Genomic DNA, 23,677 nt, shown 5'->3' on the forward strand with positions numbered 1-23,677 from the left:
CAAGAAAGCAAAATAGAAATATAAAGCAATATTAAATGGTATTCCATTTTAAAATTCACTGCTAAGATTTGACAATGCAGGACATGCCTTCCAACACTGACTGGCTGCAGTTCCTAAGCAATAGCCAGTGCTGCTAGACCCATTGCCATTATGGTACAAGGATTCATGGGAGCACCAAGCAGAGCTAGAGATATAGCAGCCCTTGATCATACTAGTGTGCTTGTGTATTGCCAATGGAACAGAGCTTTGCCTGGTTCATTTGCTGATTAAGATATGTGTGGTGTGAAAACTCAAGTCATATAATTTTGGTTATGTAGTAATGATTGTGTCTGAATTCCCTTTTGTAAAAAAAAGTAAGGTGACTGCCCAATTTTAAGTCTATGCAAACTCTTACCAACATAATGGCAATCAAATGAAGGCAAATATACATGTCCAAGGATAATGTTGCAGGATCCAATCTGTGTCAGTCAACAGGATTAGAAGTTTAGTCTTTCAAGCTTTCAAACTTGTGTTGGAGCCCATCCTCAGGGAACTTCTCTCTAGTGGAATGTGTTTCAATCTAATGACAAAAAACCATTTATAATACTTAACCAGTAGGGCTGTATAAATCATTCCTGCTTCCCTTAAGATCCCACAAGACTTTGGGACAAGCTTAAAACAAGTCTTCTTAGTCTTCATGTAGCTGCAATTGCTTCAGATTTTTGAGGAATGGATCCAGATTGGATGATTTTATGAGCCTATTACCTATCTAGTACCTAAGCAAGCAACCTCTTAGCATTAACATTCTTTTCTGTTTGTCCTTCAGTATTCATCTGTATAAATACAAGTACTCATAAGATTTATAGACCATCTAGAGCAGGCTGAGAAATTTTTAATTGGAAAGATCTTTGAAAAATCAGCACGATGTACCACACAAAGTGTAGATATGTATGCTTGACTAGAGCCAGATTAAACAGCCTTCATTAGTTTGATTAAAAAATGAAACAGTATATTTTATAAACGTATAATTTTTAATATTCTCAAAAACACCTGCCAATCTTGCCCTTCTCACTGGAATGTTTCTTGACTCGGTACTTCTTAGGAGTTTATCCTGCCATGCACTCTAATGAAATGGGCATTTCACACTGAGAATGCTTTTCGGTGCTGGCTGACTAGTGCTTTGTCTGCCTGAAATTTCACCAAGGAAAGAGTGTAGAATGGGGAAATGAGTTTGAAAAGTAAGTTCTACATGGGACAATCTTTAAGCACTGATTTTCATTGCTTCACTTATTTACCTGTACTATACTTACAAGAAAGACCAATCTTTCTGGAAACTGACAATCAATGTGAATAATAAATCTGCCTCACATCGTTCCTTAAAGTGAAAACAAATTTACAGAGGAGAAAATTATACTGAACTTGGTAGGGTACACATCGAACACCAATGTTTGGACTGCAATATAAAAATGTTAATAAAAATATCTCAGATGAATTCTTTGTTTCATATATGGCAATTCTGAAATCTCCTTAGGATTCACACAAAAGTTTGCAAAATAAATACTAAATAATAATTACAAGTGTGCAATCACATTTTACCAGAAAACTGATGAATATAATATAATACAATAGCAGAGTTGGAAGGGACCTTGGAGGTCTTCTAGTCCAACCCCCTGCCTAGGCAGGAAACCCTACACCGATTCAGACAAATGGCTATTCAACATCTTCTTAAAAACGTCCAGTGTTGGAGCATTCACAACTTCTGGAGGCAAGTTGTTCCACTGATTAATTGTTCTGTCAGGAAATTTCTCCTCAGTTCTAAGTTGCTTCTCTCCTTGATCAGTTTCCACCCATTGCTTCTTGTTCTACCCTCAGGTGCCTTGGAGAATAGTTTGACTCCCTCTTCTTTGTGGCAGCACCTGAGATATTGGAACACTGCTACCATGTCTCCCCTAGTCCTTCTTTTCACTAATCTTAACAACAATAAAAGTTATCAGGTATTCCATTGCCTGATTTATACATCTGCCTCTGGCAACATCAGCTGGTAATATAAAATGTAATTCCAACAGATATTTATTTTCATAAAGAAAATAAAGAGCTTGTAACAAATATTCTTCCGTATGACGTTGTTCAACATGCAGAAAAAATCAGTTCCATAAGCTATCCCACCAGCTGCAGCACCTCTAATACAAAGGACATTACTATCAATTCCAAATGTTAGTTAATATGCTTCCTAACCATGTTTACATAGTACCGTTTATAAACAATATTTCAATGATCCATAAAAGAAACAATGTGCAACAGACACTCTGTTAGAAGTGGATCACAACTAAAATAGCAAACTACGATAACTGAGAAGTTAACCATGAAATCAGAACCACTTATTGGCCCTATATGAAATGCTAACTACTTTTGAAATAGACTAGCATTTCAAAAGCAGTCTGTCAAATGTTATGGTGTGCCTATATCTGCAGTTAGAAAATAGGGAGATTGGCATCTCACCTACATATGCACACTTTGGCTTTCCTAAAGTAGAACTATGGATTGCAGCCAGAATAAAACTCTACAGAAATGACTGTAAACGTCATGTCAGCAGCCTGTAATGTTTGAGTACTCTCCCTATTGCCCAAGGAACTATCAAATGATAAGTGAAAAAATGAGTTTTGCACTAATACTAGATTTGCTTGACATTGTGTGTGAATTTGTGTTTTTAATCTCTTTTCAACCAGTGTTTCCAATTCAACTGACATTATGGCTTTTACCAGTTAGCAACATTTTGTCAAACTTGACTTCTGATGTTTACATGGACATATCTATTTGATTTTCTTGACAACTCTAGAGAAACAGTTTGTCACTTTCTTCCTGGATGCTCTTTTAAAAACTTTCTACTTTGGCATACAGCCCTGATGGTTTCCTACCAGAGTACTAACCAAATTTGATCCTATTTGGCTCTTTTTGAAATCTGCAGGGTCAGCTAGGCATAGTCCAATGCATGGGGAACCTAGCATATTGAGAGGGATTACTGTGGGAAAGAGGTTCTAACTTTCCTTTCTAGTGATTGTGCCTCAATCTGCCAAAAAACTTGATCAGTGTGAAAGCTGGTGTTGCAGTTCTTTTTAGGCTTAAAAAGTTATCCATTTTGTCTTAAACCAAAAGAAGAGTTGCAAGGTTTTTTTTTAAAATAATGTGTTAATCAGAATCCCAGTTTCCCCAAAAACATTTTGAGGACTAATATATGTTTCTTTTAGACCCGAATTATTTAAAGATAATTCTTAGATTATTTGAAAGCCTCTTCTTTAAATTTAGCCACATTTTGGTCCAAGAATTAAACTAAGATAGGGGAAGTCAGGGCTGACTTGGTGGATCATAATAACTATAACAACATTTCCAAAGAAGGGAAGATAGAAGCAAAGCATTTAATTTTGGTCATTAGTGGAAAAAGTTCTATTCTCTAGACAGGTACAATGGAGTTGTTCCATTATAGCTCAGACTGATTCACTTTGAGATTAAATGGGGGAAAAACTTGCTTTAAGGAACAACTGGGTTGTTTACAAATTACAAACAAATTGGAATGTTCCCAAAATATCACAGATAAGTAATTGTCCAAAGCAAAAAACTTTTCTGCATCAGCTGAAAATTGGCTATTACGAATAGACTAATGGCGATTTTGTGTGTACTGTGTGTATGCCTTGGATTCAATATTAATTACTAGTGATTACCTGGATATGTGCCAGTAGTATACATGGCAAGATTTTCAGAACTGGCCTGCCCTTGACTTCTTCCTAGGGCTAAGAGAGAAAGAATGATGGGTCCAGGGTCTCTGCTGGTTTTTACAAAGATTTCTTCAAATTCCATTTCTAAAGAGGAAAGTTGTAAAGATATTAAAGGTACTATATGGGACTTTTGTGCTTTGATGATTCTATTCTATATATCTAAGGAGGGAGAAAATGGCTACAAATCATTGTATTTCATCAAGTGTTTCAAAAATCCACAGGTACTTCCTGCTTTTTAAAGACAACAAAACAAAACAGAAGAGCATATAATGAATTGATTGCGCCAAAAATTAATATTCTATCAGTAAATTAACTTGGCAAAATTTTAAATGAAGTAAATAAGAATGGTTGTTTTCATTACGGTATATATAATCCAGTTTGTAAATATAAAACATTTGGTGGAGGAAAGTGATAAAATTATATTAATTGTGTAATTAATCCATGTAGCTGTTACATTTGTGCTTCTTTTCCTTTTCTATTCTTCTGGCTCTTGGAAATGTCAGAGTCATGTATGTCAAACAGACAACAATATACATTAATTAACTAAATAGATGTATATATAGTAGACTATCATTTTGAATGAAGATTAAAAACAAAATTCTTATTTTCTACAAAGCAAAATAATAACTGTGTTGGGGAAATCAGTCAGCAATTATAATGAAAAAGAATATGAAAAATGGCTCAAACATTGAATATGGGGATAGAAAATAATGTGAATAGAGAAGGGAGTGAGAAGTACACCCAAGGTTCATATCATTTCAGCAAGGTCTTTTGTCCTCTACAAACATATAAACATTAAAATCACTCTTCGATACATATTTTGGAAAATAGAACTGATAGCAGTAATTTGACGTCTATTCAATAATTAAGTCATTTAATTATCCTCAATGGAAACAAGACTAGTATTTACCAATAGGTTCATCTGGCTAAGAGATCAGTTTCATTTCCCATATAGCATTCTAAATGGAATCTTCTAATTTGAACATAGGTTAGCAGCTGTATGTAAGTTCTTCTATTGAACTCAAACATTAGAAATAACTTTTCTGCTGGGAAGAAAGCTGATGCTATTTCATAGTGATTCTATTTTTCCAGAATGGGAGAATGGGTTGGGAAGAAGAAAACACTTTTTAATAGGGAGAAATATTAAATAGTACATTTACAGGAAAAAATGTAGGACATGCGTAGAAGATGGATTCATGACTACATTTGGCAAGAACTTGGGTATGGCATTTGACAACAAGCTGACATGAAAAGTGTGAGACAGTTGCTAGAAGATGTGCAGTTCTGGGCTGCATTAAAAGAAGTGCTGTGTCAAAGACATGTGAAGTTATTGTTTCTATCTGCTTGGTACTGGTTAGATTACTGGTACTTTTGAAATACTGTGTACAATTCTGGTCATTCAATTTCCAGAAGGATATTGACATGCTGGAAAAGGTAAGCCAGATGATATAGAGACTTGCAAACAGTTTCTACTTACACAGCCTGTGCAGTTTCTGCCTGCACAGCCAATACAGATGCAAATGCACATCTGGATATCTATAAGCATATGCTAGGATATATTTATATGCTAAGAAACAAATGAATTAGAGTTGAAAGAAATGGACAGTTGGAGATGATTAAATTCATCAACAGTTAGTTACTACTATTTGTTATTAGCCTGTTTCACTAAAAGAAAATTCTGTTTGATTTCTATGAAAATGATTGCTGATATGGGGCCTACTAGACTGGCTGAAAAGCTCTTTTGATATAAGCACATATTCCTACATGTAACTTCCAAGTCAGATTTTTTTTCTGGCTGGTGGGAATAATTATAGAATTTTTACACATATTGTCGGCAGGGCCGGATTTAGATGAAAAGAGGCCCTAGGCTATTCCACTTATGGGGCCCTTTCACCTCCCATTTTTAAGTTTGTAAATTACATGAGAGATAATAAAATACATCATTACTGTGATATATATCAATATATTGAATGAAACATGTTGTAATTGGTACTAACCTTTATAAAAAATGTGGCATGGATAATAAATAAAAATAAAAGGCCCCTCTTGATCTTGAGGCCCTAGGCTGAAGCCTAGTTAGCCTATAGGAAAATCCGGTCCTGATTGTCCGTGCCCTCGTAGAAGTTTTCATAGGGTAAGGACAGGGTAGTCATCAAATCAGCTGCCATGATGGGCATGGCCAATCCTTAAAAAATCCACTTATCAGTCATTGATTATCTTCCCCACTCTTTCTGGCCTCTCAGAATGCTTGTTATTGCCCAACTTTCTTTTGCTTTTTCCATGTAAAATATGTACATTTTCAAACAAAGTGTTGTATTCCTATATCTTTTATTGGATAAGAATTTTTATGGGGGGCTGTTGTTTAGAAGCAGACCCATGCCTAAATTATAATATTAATGGTCAGAATCTTGTTTTTCAACTTGCCATATTTTTTTTTTAATGATGAAAAATGTATAATGAAAAATAAAAATTAGATAGGACAGGGAACCTAACAGATGCAAGTGAGCTATTGCTGGGTTCCTTCCATTCATCTAGAGTGCGTGCACATGCACACACACGTGCACACACACATACACAAGCTCACAATACTAACATAAGGTTGTAAGAGAATGGAATAGACCTTTAGGACATCCAGACATCCATTTACTTTATTATGAATGTACTGAGAAAAAAACACTCTTAATCAGCAGAGGCACCACTATTGAACTATACTATGATCTTTATATTTTCAAGCCATGGGAATGGAGTGATATGCTTGTTTTTTCATTCTGTATCCAAACAACATATTCCTTTCTAAAAAATAAGATTCAACAATCATTTTTTCTCTCTCAACTCTCAATTGTTACACATGTCACTAGTAGGTACACTGTGAGTTTTCATATATTATTTTAATTAGGTAGAAAACAACTCTCACAAATATAAGATTATTATGAAGACAACTGTGCGGTGCTAAGGCTATATTCCCCTTAAATCCTTACAGTACATTTAAAATAGGAAAAAAATGGTATTCGATAATCCAATTAATTCGATAATATATTGGTATTATCCAATTATAATACTACTTATTATTATAAGATTATGTAAGCTACAGCTAAGCAATGATAGCTTGTACATTGTTTTGCAGCAGAGGTTAGCCAACACACACTAAGAAATTCTGATGATATGGACATCTTACCAAAAGTACTTTTCCCATTTCATAAGTTGGCAAAAAAAATCAACCCAATATAAGATTTACCAAGGCCAATTTCAGATTGAATACATCTCTAGACAATAAAGTGTCAAGTGGCACTTGGTTGATGGCTAATAGCCTGACTCACAAAAAAAATAGTATATGAATACCAGCCATTATAATATTCATTTTACTGGTTTGTAAATCATATACCCCATTCATCTCATATTATTTAATACATAATGTAGTTGTCCATTACTACAGTACTTAGTAGATTACTGAATGTACAGATCATGGATTAATCTATTAAATTAGGGCAATCTATCAACATTTTCAAACCTGGCCCCTTCCAAATGGAATCTGGATGCTATCTGAGAATTTTAGGAGTTTTCATCTTAACATAAATTAAGGAAAAAGTGTCCTATTGTGTAAACTACTTGAAAAAGTTTCAGTAAAAGTTAATTTGCTTTTCATCTGTTTTGTGGCAATTCACAAGACATCAGAAAACCATTTCTGGAGGAAATGTTTTCATAATGTGGTGATATGGATGGGACTTGAACTTTAAAGATGAATAAACCAAATCTAACTTATGTAAGCATATTAATTTGTTCTAAAATGCTTATATACATCTAGTCAGACAAATGAACACACAAGATATAATATTCCATATTCAACATAAAAATACATTCTATAATATTTAAAGAGTCTCAAACTTTGAGGAAGTGGAAGATAACTATGAATGAGTATTCATTATATTATTTAAACTGCTTTTCTAGCACCTATGCTAATTTTATTAACAAAGCACCATAATTCTTATATGACGGGGGGAGGACTACAGTGCAATGCAGATGTTTCTGATAAACTAAATGGGAGGGGAAAGAATGTTAGGTTTGTAAATCATTTTTGCTTTCTAATAAATGCTACTAACTGTTTCCAGTCATGTTTCTTATTCTGTCCCTAAAATGAGAAATATCTTAATATAAGACAGATTTTTCCAACATGATATCTTTAAGATGTTTTGGGATTAAAATTCCCAGAATGATAAACCAGCAATTGACTAGGAATTATCAGAATTACAATCCCAAAGCATCTAGAATGCATCAGTTTAGAAAGAGCTGAAGTAGGAGATATGCAGTAATAGGAGACTCAGCCTACCAAGACAATGAATGTTTCCCCTCCTTCCAGCTTTGCAATCACTGCCTATAGTGTCATTTACGCATCTGAAACTCAAATGATAACTATACCTCAATATAAATGCAAAACATACATGTGTTTTTTTTCTATATTCTCTCCTTAGTGAATCAACTACATTCATACATGACAAAGAAATCAACTGGGTGGATTGCCTCAAGGCATTCTTTTAAATTAAGGCACTGTAGTATTATCTAAACAAATAGTCTGTGGTAGCAAAAATAGTGAAAATATCTGGTCCCTCTCTAAAGAAAAGGAGGCAGACCACAGTATAACAATAATAGCCACATAGATCGGTGGCAAATAAATTTAACAAATAAATGATCTATTTATGACACAATAAAAGGTAAAGAAGTCTTTGTGGATTTTATTCTGCTAGTCATTGCTGACTATCAGGTTTATTTTTTATTCATTTCATTATTTATTTACTGCCACAATTACCCTAATACTTTTTACTATATTATGAAAATAGGGTAGGGTAGGGTATCGTATTGTATCGTATCATATCGTATCTTATGGTATCGTATCGTATATTACTCTACAGTATATTTTCTGTATTATGAGAAATCTCAGTGTGGATCTTTGTTAACAATACTCAAGTACTCTAGGCTTCAGTCAGGTGGTTTTCAATTTTTTTCCTTGTTTCCAGAGTTTGTGTCATCTGTAGAAAAATTTCAGTTGTGACTTTACCCAACAAATACTTCATTTTATTTTCCTTTCCCTAAAAGGTAACAGTTGTTGTGAGAATGCTACTTTTTAGTGCAGTCAATATTCATATTTAAATATTTATTTTAAAATATGACACCTTCAAGTATCAAGCAAGAAATAACTCCATTCAAAACAAATCTAGTGCATAATAGAATATACTTCTGGCTACTATTAACGTTTATGTTTATATTCTCCTATTTTGCTCATGGTTTTGATGCACACACAAAACCAGTATTCTTTCTTAGAAAGAGACAACTAAGCTACACTTGACTGCCTTTGAAGAGTGTTTAGAAGCTTCAGCTGGTACTACTAAATAGACTGGCCGAACTATAGTCTTTTTATGTGACAGATCATATTAAACATATTAATCCTTCTCCAGATAGGTAGCTAGAAAGGCCTTATCTAGGTGTTACTCAAATCTACTTCCAAATATTTTAACCTACCTCAGTTTTATTATTTTACATTTATTTGATTTATATAGCCATCCATTTCACACTCTGGACATCTTAAGAGATTAAAACACACAAATCCGCCACACACAACCCCCTCCTTCCTTTACCCAGTCCCACCCCAGTGCTGACCCACATGCCTGGGGAAACAGCCAGATCTTCAATGTCTTGCAAAAGGCTAGCAGAGCCAGGGCCATCTCTGAGGGTGGGAGAGATGTGTTTCACAAGGTAGGTGCTGCCACACAGAAAGCATAATAAGATGCTATTATTTAATAGAAGGAACCCAAATGCATGTTCTGTGTTTCCATTGCAAGGTTTTCAGATAACTAAATACATGAGGAAAAACAAAATGCAAAATTATTGTATATAGAAAATATTTTAAAAATTGTATTTTTTATTTTTATATTGCAAATTCTTGCTCCTGCTTCTTGGAAATTGAATTAAATGACTCCCACTTAGAGCTAATATATAAGTGGCAGTATCTGCCATAAATATATTTGATCTCCTTATAAAATTATCTATTTTGGAGTAATGTTACATTTCGTGGAAGAAAATGTCCTAATTTAACTGTGAATTGTGTAAAAAAATATTTTATTTTGGTGGTCCTTTATCTTTAATAATCTACTTATTTTCTTCAATTCAGCAAACTGTACCTTTCCACCTATCCCAATCCCCCAAGATCTATTTTGATGATACTCATATTTGTACTACAAAGTATAAACCTGATACATTTCAACTTCAGCTACTTTGACGAAACTAGCACCCTGTGACTATTTTTTTTTAAATTATGGATAAGCTGCACATATTGTATAATAGCTTTTATGGGTATGGAGCAGTAAGTCTTATGGTTTTCTAATAACTGTAAATACTGGTAAGTCTTTATTTAGCAACCACATTTGGAATCTGCAACTAGGTCTTTAAAGCAAAATGGTTGCTATGTGAAACTGCAACCCTGCTACCATCTTAATTCAGCTTTTCTTTGCTATTCAGGCCTGCAAAGTCCTAAGAGAGAGGACTGTCACACAGTTACTTTTCATTATTGTTGTAATTGTGAACAGTTGTTAAACAAGAGAGTAGCTAAATAGGATTACCTGTACACCTTCCTCCTTTCCTGGACAAAATAAATTAGACCCAATATATCTGAAAGTAACAATAACAGGGATACCTCACAACTGTATCAGGGTCACTTTTGAAACCAGATAATGGACAAATAACTTGACCGCCTTTATAATTTTTTTTCTGACAGCTTTCTACTATATTAATCAAAGCATATGTAAGAAAACACAACCCAGTATACAAACCATTTGAATCAAAAGAATTAGCTATTAATTAATTTGAACCCTTCTAAAGCTACAGCCATACAAACTAGTTTGTTTTTGTAACAAAATCTTCAGTCTAGCACGATTCACAAAAGCTTTATGATATGTTCATTTTTGTGGTCGCTTAGTTTGGGCTTAGTGTAGCAATGCTCAGGTTTGATGGTTACCATGACCCACTAAATGAGAAATGAATTTATGTGACTTCTCAATGAATAAAAACAATGATTCAAAGACTATTATATCTAGGGCACCATAAAAAAAGAAGAAGAGAAAGACCCTCTTCTATGTTGCTCATAATGTCACACACTTTGAGAAGCCCTGGCTTAGTACATTATATAAATCCAACTGTTGTAGCATTCATAATATAGTGTATGATTTATTGCACTATGCTGACAATGGTTTGGAGTCAGTGAAACAAATAAACAAACAAACAAATAAATCCCTTTCTGACTGAGAGTCTTTTTAATTGTGTGAATATCTAAAATTCCTGCAGAGAGTAGAATTCATCCAAACTGACAAAATTTCCTTTCCTCTTAATTACAGTTATACTCCAATTTATAGCAAATCAAACAATTAGAACAAATCAATGCATTGGGCAATGATGTGAACAGAGGCATAGAGGATCTGTGTTTGTATGCCACTCAGAGTTGTCTTTGGTGAGATGGGCAAAAGAAGTGGAAAGTAAAATAAAATTCAGATTTTCTCTGAAATCAACTACTGTATTCATATAAAAATAGTAACAAAGCAATGTTGTAATAGACCTGTCATCCTTCACATATGTGGAATTACAATGCAATAATTTCCAAAAATAATCATTGGGAATTATTGGAGCAATAATACAACATATCTGGAAGGTGTGAGTTACTAGAGATCTGTAAAATTCCATTGAGGAAATCTTCCTTTAACTCCTTCCCCTATCTTATATGTTTTCTATATTACTAAACTGTTGTCCTTTTCTAGTCAGGAAGATCTGATTCCTCTCTTCATTTTCTGTTTTCATTCTTAATTTTTCTTCTTTTAGATTTCTGTTTTTACCGTACTCCCTGAATATATATGTTACACTTCTCTTTGATTATATATCAAATCAGTGATTCAGTGCTTTGGACTTCACTTCTGCATCACCAAACCCCTTGAAATATAATAGATCATGTTCATATTAGTGCCCTTATCTATGCTAGCTAGGGATTCTGTGTGTTCTTAATACTATCAGGGTACTTGATTAAGGAAAGTTGGGCTGTAAGATTTTTTAGTAAATCAGTAGACAGCATAATTTCTGGTCAAGTCCATATAAACCAGCAACTGCTTCCAGAACCTCAAATACAACTTTTATTGCCTTCACCAAGGGTTTGCATACATGTTGACGACTGCACTCCAAAAGTACAACTTCCATCAAATAAATTTTAAGTTCATTTGAAAAGCTTAGCATTTCCTTCTGTCCTTAAAATTCATAACTCCCTCCTTCCTGACAATGGAAAGGGATTAAATTCTTTCCCCAATCTGAGGGGCTTTGGCAGCCTCAAACAGAGTATTGCCAAACCCATACTTTTTCTATTGCTGTTTTAGCAGATGCACTGGTTTCAACGGTTCTTACAATTTCTGTTTTATTTCCTAAAGCAGCATGCATGCATGCATCATACATAAAACTTTATATATTAAAAATTGAAACCAGAAAACTGCTTATAGATCAAGGTAAATTACAAATAGCTTTAATGGACCACTTTGCATCTATCAGTGAGTTATTCATAAGTATAAAGCAATATCATTTATTCTTTGGAAACAGATGGAAGAGGCTGAAAGCAAAAAATCTGGCCCTAAACCATCTTTGCTGCAAGGTGAAGATCTGATTTAAAGGGGGACAGTGACTTTTTTTTTAAAAAAAAGTCCTTTTCAACATTTACATTCATAAAACTTCACGATGAATGACTTGAGAAACAAAATATTATAGTGGAAATCATAAGATGTAAGATGTTGAAGCATAAAAACCCAAACTCCATTAATGAACTGATTCTTTTCCCTATATCAAATTCTGTGATAAAGGTATATATCCTTTCTGACAAGCTTCTTCGGAGGCGAGAGAGGAAATTTGGAGATGTGGTAGCTACAAAAATAGCACAGGCCTCCTGTGACAAAAAAAATCTATTAAAAATAGACTTGCTTAGCTAGCTGTTTCCAACTCCGGAGCACTCACAGTCTAATGGTAAGAAATCTGGTCATTAGGCAGTGAATGGCTTTGCCTATAAATGAAGAATATGCTAGAAGAATAAACCTGTGGTATCTCAAGGAGACCACTGCTTTTTCTGAAGGAGCAGCTACTTTTGTTAACAATGCAATGGAAGGTTAAGCTATAAACAGGATTTTAAACAAAAAGAACATACTTCAGATCAAAGGCACATACCCAAAACATATACCTTTTTGTACCAAAAAAGTGTTGAGAGGGGGGAAATCTACAAATTGCTGACTCTGGGGATTTTCCATTTCAATAAGACTATTCCAAAACAATAGCCTTGAGATCTAGGCAGTAATCAGCACTAATTTAAGAGGAAATGAAACAGGTCACCCCCCCCCCAATAGTTGCTTCATGCCAAGTATATTATGATTAAAAATTATCCTCTCCAAACTGCTGACAGTTTATGATATAGTTCATTTGGTTTACAAAAGTCCACCAAGATTGCTGCTATACTAAAACAGTTTGAGAAAAGAGGTCATATTACATGTCTACATACAAAGTTATCCTCACAGTATTTGGTAGAGAACATCTCTATAGCTATTTGAATAATTTTCTTCTTTAAATTTCTACTTTGTGAGATGTACTAGGTTGAAAAAGACTAATTGATTCAAGGTTCACTAATGAACTGGGTGGAGGTCTAATTTTGTTCTTCATGTTACTATGCCATTGTAGTGTCCAACCATGCAAATCATAGAAAATTGTTGTGCACATTTGCTAAGAAATAAGGACATTTGAAACATTATTTTTAGTGTTTTAGTTAGATTGTCACTGAACAATATGTAGCAGATTAATTTTTTTTAAATGACCTAGCAATTCTTCTTGAAAGAAGGAAACTGACAGTGAATGTATTTTTTATGGTAAATCTCTGAGCATTCCAAAACCAACATGATTGGGTTTGTTGGTTCAAAAACCAAGGCAAAATGATGTACAGGTAGTCCTCAACTTACAACCATTCATTCAGTGACCATTCAAAGTTACAATGGAACTGAAAAAAGTGACTTATGACTATTTTTCACACTTATGACTATTAGAGCATCCCCATGGTCATGTGACCAAAATTCAGGTTCTTGGCAATATTTCTGATGGTTACAGTGTCCTGGGGTTATGTGATCACTTTTTGCAACCTGACAAGCAACGTCAATGGGGAAGCCAGCTTCGTTAACAACCGTGTTACCAAGAACTGTAGTGATTCACTTAACAGCTGTAGCAAGAAAGGTTATAAAATTGGGGCAAAACTCTCTTAACTGTCTTGCTTAGCAACAGAAAATTTAGACTCGATTGTAGCCATAGGTCAAGGATTACCTATACCATTTTGTATCGCTATGTTCCAAATTTCTTAGATTTTATACCCATTCACCAAAAAATAGGCACATATCCTTGAGGGACCAAATGAGCGTTTTATTATATTCTTGTGGGAGAGCTGCAAAACATTGGGTTTATAGAATGCAGTGATATAACCTTGATACAAACGTTGGCACTTTTTTGTGAATATTGTAATATATATTGTTGGAAGAAATGTCCTTCTGGATTCAGCTCCAAGTGAGGAAAAAGACACTGGAGACATGGGGGCTGCTTGGAAAGATGGTTTAATGGTGGATAGGACCACATGGCTTGAATCCTGAACAGAAAAGGTGATCACATGCTTCAATGTTGGGTGAAGAAGAAGAAAGAGAAGGAAGGGCTGAAAGTTCCTGACTTTATACCCTCTGTTCGACCCCACCTCTCTGTTTCCTGTTCCTGTGTAACAAATGTATTCTGATTGGTTGTCAGACTGCCATGGGGCCAAGTTTTGAGTTTCCAGATGCCATGTGGTGAGTTTCTGTGGAAGGCTAATATTATCATGCCTTAATACCATCACCCTGGAGCTGAAGGGGAGAACTCTTTATTATGTAGAATAGACTGGCTTGGGCATTTTAATGGGCCATTAAGGAAAGTGGGGGCTATTAAGAGTGAGTTTGTTTTCTGCCTAAAACATGTTTCTCCATTTCTGATCCAGGGAAATATAATATTCTGCCTTTTCAATATTTCCTAGGATATTTCATTTTTCTAGGAGAGGGCTGCGTGCTAACTTCCTACAATATTTTAGGTGTTAATTTAGTTAACTCTGATTTGAAATATTTCTAACCCTTATCCATAGTATTATAAGACTTCTGATTGGTGAAAAAAAGTATACAAAATTTTGGTTATACAGATTTTGGAGATAAGACAATTCAGTGTTAATGAGTTCCTAGAGCAGGGGTGGCGAACAAGTTCGACAAAAAGAGCCAAAATTTTAAACTGTGAGAGTCAGAGAGCCACACCACGCGCTCCCTTTCGGCGCTAAACCCGGAAGTACGGTCTTGCCCCGCCCCTGGCGACACGACGACGCTTGTCTGCGCTCCACGGAGACGTTTCCTCAGCGGAGCGGAGCGCCTGAAAGGGACGCAGGCTCAGCCTGCCAGGCTGCCACCACTCCACTGAAGACATTGCTGAGCAGAGAAACGTCTCCGTTCCCAGCCGAGCTGGTGGAGCGCAGGCAAGCGTCGTCGCGTCGCCAGGGGCGGGGCAAGACCGTACTTCCGGGTTTAGCGCCGAAAGGGAGCGCGCGATCCGGGTTTAGCGCCGAAAGGGACAAAATCCAAACTTGGCAAAGAGCCACAGTATACAAAATAATGATAAGAGGCAAAGAGCCGCATTCATTTTGGCCGGGAGCCGCATGCGGCTCGAGAGCCACGTGTTCGCCACCCCTGTCCTAGAGAAACTATGTTAATCACTTACTTGGGGGATGGGTATAAAGCCTGAGATTTATGTAACAAAAAGTAACAAAATTTACCTGATTTCTGAATTAAAACCAAATTTTGATATTTGTTGGTTTATTAAAAATGAAATGAAGATTCAACTACAAGGTACAAGTAGGCTAGTTATATAACTAGCCATTTGAGAGAAAATGCTAGAAATATTAATAGAATGCTAGAACTGGCATTCTTTCTCCTCTTCAGCATTTATTGTGAATTATGTTGTACTATTATGTGAAAGGAAGACACACCAAACCCATATTACCTGAACTGCTTTCATTCCAAACTAAAGCAATTGCATGAAGCATTAATTGGGCTAAATGGCACATCTACACATTAATACAGAGAATCCTTCCCCAGCTTTGGAGCAGAGTCCATCTCTGCTCCAAAGCTGATATTAAACAGTTCTATGAATAATCTTAAAATAGTTCCCCTTTCCCTATATAATACAAGAACACTATTCTACATAAAGTAACTTTTTGCTGGCTGAGGAAATGGCCATAATATCGCAAAGTAATAATTATGAAAAATGTCAAAGCAATATCAAACTCTTTAACAAAAATAGTATTTTTAAGAGCTTAGGAGTACTTTGGACCTTTTGTCTTTTAATAAACATATTATATATGTTCAGGCTAACTTTTGCCTCAAAATAGTTGCAAAAAGAGCTTAGGGCTGACAAGTATGCCACCTCTGTGTTATATCTTAAATAATGGTAAATTGCCTAAAATGGGAATATCTGCTTCCTAACACTTAGAAACAACATAATTTCTAGCACAATAATTAAAATTCTGGAAGCTCAATTCACATTTAATTTTTAGCAAATCAAGAGAAGCTATAAAGATGGCTAGAAAGTCACTTCCCCAAGCATGTGAAGGAAAAAAAATAGTGGAAAATGAATGGGTTCACATATCATAATAAACCATAGTTTCTTTAATCAAAGTAAATTAAAGGAGTCACAAGTAACTAGATTCACACAACTCACTTAGCATTAAGTAAGGTTTTCAATGGATTTAGACAAGATGGTAAACCAAGAAAGAATCCAACATATGGCTTAACATAGCATGTGAATGCAGATGATAAATATAAATGAAGAGCATTTATTTTGGGTGTAGAAAACGGAGTAGCACCTTTCTTCCAAAGTTAACATCACAGCCTTTGATACATACTTGTGAGGGGAATCTGAGAAAATCTCATGTGAAAGTTGTTCAATATTCAAGTAATTAAGAAATCATTGTATTTACCAATGAATAACTATGTGGTAATTATTTCTATGAAGTGTAGATATTTGTTCTTTTGAAAAATATTCTGACATGCAATTCCAAGCTATCAAGGAAAATAGACCACACAAATTGACTATTTTGTAATATCTTGGTGAAATTTTGTAACTCAGTGTACTTTTTTCAAGGAGGATTGAAGCAAAAGTATTCATTAAATTTCAGGTTGTTCCTACAACATCCTTCTGTATAACTTTCCACAGGACATAAATGCAGAACTTAGATCTCTATTTACTTATCTATTGTACCTGATTACATTTATTTCAGTATGTCTTTCTCCCAATAGCTGATTTAGGATCTGAACTTTACCATTTCAAATTAAGGATATCCACCAGATGAGATACTGAGAAGTTTTTAACAGTCCTGGGAGAGAGAAGAAAAAAGTGTTACCATAAAGTATGGTCACTGTGTCCGTCCCCTCCCCCCGCTCCCCATCTACCCACTTCCCCAGTTTCTCTCTCCGTTTCTTATTCCTAACAATCTCAGACTTCTTCAAGGCAAGTTAGCAGCTAGATTAGAGAATCGGAGAGGATTAGGAGTTGTTAAAAATTAACGTGTACTTTTTTGGGCCGCATTAGGCTAACCTGGCTCTTGGCCTTCTATCAGAATTTATCCAAGCGTCTCCTTACTCCGAGCCCATAAAGTGGTGGGGGTGGAGATTCTTTCCCCTTTCGCTGCCTTCACAGACTTGCAGGGTAGCCTGATCACGTGCTTGAGTTCTGTTTGTCTGGCCTTGGAGACTCTCGTCTACGCGTGGAGCCAGATCTCGTTTTCCTATTTACATTCTGCCTGCCCTGGGCCTAAGCGGGAGGCCAAGCCGACCTCACTTGCTTCTGTAGCATTTGCTTGTAGCTCCACACCGGCTCCCTCCCCCAATCCTCGCCGCCTTTCTAGCCGTGGGAAGAAAGAGCGAGTGAAGAAGATAAAAGGGAGCTGCGTGCGGAACAAATGTGCTCGAGGGTGGCTTTCGGTGACGAAGCAGAACCTTGTAAATGAGAGATTTCCGTTCACAAGACTCTGCTTGCACGGTTCCTGTCCTGCCCTTGAACTGCCAAGCGAAAGCTTTGCGTCCTAACAAGAATGTAAATCAAATCGAGCCTGCCTGCCTGGCTCCGGGAGAAAGCGCGGTGAATAACGCTTGGCTCGGTTGCTAAGTGCTGAGAAGTGGAAGGTTTCTCCTCACAGCCACAGCCAAGCCGGTGGTCTGTTTGCCAGGCACTGTTTAGTCGGGGCGCCTGCACAAATGCGCTCCCTGTTTACTAGACAGAGCTGGCCGGAGGCTCTCGTTTTCACCAGAAGAAGTTGGGAGGCCTCCGCGAGATTGGCAGGGGTCCATGCTCAGCCACGATCTTTTAGATTAATCCATTGTTCTCTCAAATTGCTCAGACTGTTTGGAATCGCTTGCCATACATGTCAGCCAAAAAAGAACATAAAAATTCAAAAACGGTCAGGATTCTGCTCACTAGTACAATGGAGAGAAGGAACAAAGTGGGGTGTGCTTTTAAAATGTACCATAGCTGCTGAGGGCTCTTAAGAATCAAGGCCTCTGACCCCAAAGCATTGCTGCATAATTCTAGCCAAGTTTGGACAGGTAGGTAGACTTGAATAAAAGAAAAAAGTAGTCCGCAACAATTGAAAAACACTTTTCTCTAAAGGACTGGGTGGTTGTTTTATTTAAGAGCTCACCCCACCTTCATTTGTTCTGTCCTTTTATGACCTCCGGTCAATCAGGTTTGCAGGACTATAACAGTAAAACCTGAAAACCTTGTTAAGCTGATACAAGGCTGTGGCATGGAGGAGGGGAAGCCATGAGCAAAGCTTTATCACACTATTTCCAGCTCTCAGAAGGAGAAGAAAAACATCTGTCTCTAGCTCACACACACCAGATCTCAGGCCTGATATTGAAAACACGTGCTGGCATTTTTCAGTACTGCCTCAAATAAAGGGATCTCGATTCTATGAACCATCCCCCTATTTTATGAAATTAATTGGTTAAGAAAGGTGTTTTCAGACACCCATTTTACAGCTCCACTTGACATTTATTTGATAGTATCTATTTCTATACAGTCCAGTAAAACTAAAGTACTATGACAGATCATTGTTAATAAAAATTCAGGAAAAGGGTTTATTCTATTTCTTATTCCTGTTTAGAAGATTCCATAGAGCTTTCTCCAAATGTGTATTTGCCAACCCAGTGTTTCTATCATGATGAATGTCAGTCATTATATGCAACTAATAAACCAGAGGATCAAGCCAATTCCTAATCTTGCTTGGCTGGCAATTCCATTTAGCCCTGCTTACCTATCAAGGTGTTTTAAGCTGCAGGAGTGTCAGCAAGCAGGCTCAATTAGGACATGGCAGGCATCCTTTCTGAGGAGGAAGTCAAAGCAAGCCCCTTAGAAAAGGAAATCAGCATCATCAGGCAAACCATTGGCCACCGTAGGTCATCCTTTAGGTGCTGCGGACTCAGGAACTCTTCACCCATTTTTTAAAAAATCAAAATGGGTTAGTCTGCTACTCTGTCAGCCCCTACAGTAATCCGATTAACCTCACTGCCTTTAAAGAAGAAAGTGCCTGGTGTCTGATGGCCTTCAGGAAAGCAGACAAAAGCCTAAAAGGCAAAACCTCTGGGCAGACAGCAGGAGGTGGAGGTTTGTCAATATTCAATCCGGAGCTAGATAACAGGTATTGAAAGGTGCTTCCCATTGTGGAAAATCACCATATACAATGAAATTTGCCACTCAGAGTCCATTTGAAAAGCAAAAGCAATGAAGGACACAAAGCTTCCCCACTGGTGCCCTGGAGGGGAAGAGACCATTGGATTTTCTCTGGATTGGTTTTTGAGAACCTCCATATGTTGACTGTGGATGATGGAAACTGTAAACTAGCACCTCTGAAGGGAGTGGGGTAGAAAAAAGAATCTAAAATGGCAGAAATAGATCATTCTCTGAGTCCTACACTTCACTTTTTCCTTTCATATGTTCCAATATTACATTACCAACTTTTAGACTCCAAGTGTTCCAAAACCAGCACAGATGCAAGAGGTTGCTTTAATGGAGTTCAAGAGGTTTTATGAAATAATTTCTGCCTAGACCACAATTTTAAGATTAGCAAATGCTGCCTGAATGATGGTTCTTGTTGTGTATCTGGAGATGAAAGACCAACCCTGTGCACAGAGTTCTCGGGCAGCACACATCAATGATCTTAAAATGGACAAGAAGAGAGCTTCTGAGTTTCTCCAGATATTTTCTAACAACAAATAAAAGGCTAGTGCCATTGCAAAATGTTAACAGGCAAGCCAGCAACGTCACTCATGGCCTCCAGAGTGCAACAGATCAGAGGTCAGAATTTTCTTGACCTGACCAGTCACAAACAACCTGGTGGGACACTTCACTTTCATAAGACCACAACCAAGCCTTCATTTAACCTACTATTAGATGCAGCAGCAGCAATAAGGAAATGGACAACAAGCAAGAGCATGGATCTTTACTTGCTGGAGATGGATGGGGTGGAGGAAGAAACCACATTGCAACGTAAGTACCTTTCTTAGCAATTTTTTTGTAGAAATCTATACTTGTGATTTGTTTGCTTTCAATCACATCAGTGTGTGTAAACACTGAAAATTGTTGCCATTTCTATTTATGATCTGATTTTAGAGAAAGTAGCTCATTTCCCCGTCCCTAAAGGGAAAATATCCACTACTTTAAAGCAGATTGCAACAAAGACCTTGCAGGCGAGACTGAGTGATAACAATATTATAATTTATACACCCACATTCGTACAAACACTCACATGCAAACAGACAGCTCCGTACTTCAATGTTACTAGTAATTTAAGGTATTTTGTTTGTGCTTCAACTACGGGGTGTGCAGGAACCAAGATGGGGAATATCGGCGAACCACAGTGAAGGCTCCTTCGCTTTCTGAAGGGTTAGTAAAGAACCGGAGAGGTTTTCTTGCCTCTCTGCCCAAGCTGCATCGCATGTCACGACATTCAATTAACAGCTTCTTAAACATGCAACCGCAGCGCTTGAAAGTCACTTGCAGACTTCACCCCCCAAAGCAAACCCCTCCAACGTCTTAGCACTTAGGACCGACAACTCTCTGCGTTGTGTACACCGGGGCGGGGGATTTCTAGCACCGCACGGGAGGGGGTAGGAAATTTGGAACTGACTCAAAGAGATGCTGGCTCTTTTGTGACCGAATTTCCAGGGAGTTAAACTCGTCTGACCACTGTGACATCTATAGCTTTTGCCAGTCACACATAAACTTTTCCTTCCTTCCAGCCCAGCCCCCTCCATCCATCAGTAAAGGTGCTGGGCGGGGAGGAAGGAAAAACAACATCAAAGAACCAGAATGTGGGGGAAGGAACGAGAGCACAGCGACGAGAAAGAAGGGAAAGAGACCCGAAGCTTAGTCGGGCAAGCCGATCGGGCTGGGAGTCCTCGTTTTCTTCCCTTTTCGGGAAGTCATGGGTTAAGGACGCCTTGACCGAAGGGACAAAAAGGTCGCAGTCCGAAGTGTAAATGGGACCCTGATGGGAAAGAGGCTTGTGGGTCTGCCGACTCCCAAGTAGAGACAGGGAGGATCGATAACTAAATTAAAAGGACACTGAATCGTAGGTCTATTTTGTTTGTTTGTTTGCACCGGGCAACTGAAAGCCCAAATAGATCGGAGCGATTGGTTTGTCGGTGCCAGAAATTCGATCAAACTCTCTGGCGCGGCTTCCTTCCTCCTCCCCGGAGTCGGTGCAGCTTCTCCGCCCCTCCAAGCTCCTTGGCCTTCCCGCCCTGGTGGCTCCGGGGGCGGAGGGAGGAAACTGAGGGTGGGAAGCGGAGAGGACAGCCGCAAGGGAACTTTTCATTCCGCCCTTCTGGTTCGTTCACCAGTTCCCCTCCCCCACCACAAGCTGTCTGACAGGAAAATAAAAGGAAAGAAAAAAGAAAACAGGAAAGTTAACCAGTCAACGGAGGTGGGGGGAGGAGTGACAGGCGGAGCGGGATGAAGGAGAAAGGGCAGAGACCCACCGAGCTAATAATGGTGTCCGGCTGCAAAAGGGGGAGCCTTGAAACAGGCCTGGCGAAGCTGCTGGGGAGGAAGAGGAAGCCGTGAGCGAAGGAGGCTGCTGGAGGGGAAGGGGGAGGGGAAGTGAGGCAGCGCCATCTTTTCGTGTCACAGTCCCAGAGACTGATTGCCTCGTAGTCCAGGCGCCGCCGCCGCGCTCTAGCTTATCGCTCGTTCGCTGGCTTTCTTCTAAGCCATTGGAAAGAGTACCTTTGAATAGCCTCATAGGCTCATAGCCTTGCAGTGTACAGAGCAGGGCAGACAAACACTCCCCTCCACCACCTCCTGCACCAGCCCTAATCGCTGGTGTGGGGCAACAACCAAGCCGATTTCAGGGCTTCCTTTCTCGTGCTCTGGCCCTTGGGTTGACGAGTTCTACGCTGTTGCAAAGAAGGAAGGCCGTGTCAAGCCTAAGGCTACGTAGCTTTGCTTCCGTACGCAGTAACAGACGGGCATATGGCGCACACTGGTTTTCCTTCTCTCTTCCCCCACCGTCCATAGCTCCTGCTCCCTCGCCAAGGCCGCCATTTGGCTCCTTCGGATTCTCTCATCCTCTGGCGGAAGAAACCTTGGGCTTCAGGCCCGCAGATGCGAAGAGTAGCCAAGTGGCAACTTCGCGCCCCTTTCGCGCCTGCCTGCGAAAATCCAACTGCCCGCAGTACACCGCTAAAGCCCAGCTGAGTTGGGGTTGGCGATCGGGTGTTTTATTCTTGTAGCTTTTCCTTCTCACTTTCCGCCCATTCCCCATCTTGCGCAGCCCTTTTTCCACCCTCCGGGCAGATTTCGCTGCATCTCTTGCTCTGGGACCTGTGCCAAGGAAGACTCGGCATCGCCGGTTCGCTCTGCAAAGAGCTGCTCGCTTTCCCCGCCACACAGGTCGTAGAGCTAAGTTATGGGTGGTATCACAGCTTGCCTCGGAAATTTTTCTCTTATTTTCTCTCCCCCACCCCCGCTCTTCCCGGTAGCTTTATCCCAGCACCGTTTAAAGGAAAAAGGACGCTTTTCATGGTGCTTGGCAAGGTCACCCGCCTGCCCGTTCTGAGCTGTTGCTGAATGGCGCTTCGCGCTGCACAGCTCTGCCCTTTCTTGGCACCGAAAAGCTCCTTTGAGCCTGGCATGCTCGAGAGCGCGAAGCACAGGCAGGGAGCCCGCTGGCATCCAAACCGTTGGTTCTCTCGGCAGCGACGCCTGGGGAAGTCTATCCTAATCTGCGCTCGCTCAGTCTGGTAGCTCTGGCTACCACACAGCAGCAACTGCACCGCCGTCTCTCGGACTTGCTGATGTGGGAGCGAGGAGGAAGCGGGAGCAGTGCTCGGTGAAGGGGGATTTGATGGGTGGTTGGCTCCGCTTGGGGAGGGGAGGGAGGTTGGCTGCGCCTGGTAAAGAGGGATGTGAGGGAGAGGGAGAGGGAAGGGTGGGCTGTTTGCGCCTGAGAAGGGGAGGGCCGCCTGTCTTTGGGGACGGGAAATCTGAAGCGGGGGCGGATGAGCCTGAGGGTTTTTTTGTTTTATTTTTTGTTTTTTTGTTTTTAATCCAAGTGTCTTTGCCTGGGGAGGGGGGGTGTCATTCCGGAGAGGCGGGAGGTGTGCCTTCTGTTTCTAATAAAGGAAAGCGACTTTTCTCGAAGAAAAAGGGAAGGTGCTGCTGGTGGGAGAATTGCTTAAGATGATGGTGGTGTTAGTTGCCTTCTGGGGAGGTGTGTGCTTGTGTCCACTGTAGTCTTAGAAATGCAAAGAATGGCAGCACCTATGCAA

The 23,677-nt window shown here is 38.7% G+C and overlaps 1 protein-coding gene and 1 long non-coding RNA gene across 5 annotated transcripts in view; one reads left to right on the forward strand and one right to left on the reverse strand.

Annotated features, from left to right (window-relative positions):
* Positions 1-17,677, reverse strand: part of LOC309391966 — a 24,897-nt gene extending 7,220 nt beyond the window's left edge. The window contains exons 1-3 of one of the 2 annotated variants that reach the window (XR_014175362.1): positions 17,445-17,677; positions 17,170-17,223; positions 3,696-3,833 (exon numbers count right to left, since the gene is read on the reverse strand). This is a non-coding gene — a long non-coding RNA (uncharacterized lncRNA). The remainder of the gene's footprint in view (positions 1-3,695; positions 3,834-17,169; positions 17,224-17,444) is intronic. The other variant, XR_014175361.1, reaches the window with a different exon arrangement.
* The window catches only part of LOC309391775 (uncharacterized protein), a 61,476-nt gene that overhangs the window by 27,130 nt on the left and 10,669 nt on the right, over positions 1-23,677 (forward strand). For all 3 annotated transcript variants that reach the window (XR_014175331.1, XR_014175332.1, XM_081952501.1), the window contains exon 3: positions 20,298-20,393. Coding sequence is in view for 1 of the 3 variants with exons in the window: in XM_081952501.1 (XP_081808627.1) it covers positions 20,298-20,393 (96 nt within the window). In the remaining 2 variants the exon portion in view is untranslated. The remainder of the gene's footprint in view (positions 1-20,297; positions 20,394-23,677) is intronic.

Source organism: Natrix helvetica (genome assembly GCF_964273705.1).
Source record: "Natrix helvetica genome assembly, chromosome: 4".
In the NCBI taxonomy this organism is placed as follows: Eukaryota; Metazoa; Chordata; class Lepidosauria; order Squamata; family Natricidae; genus Natrix; species Natrix helvetica.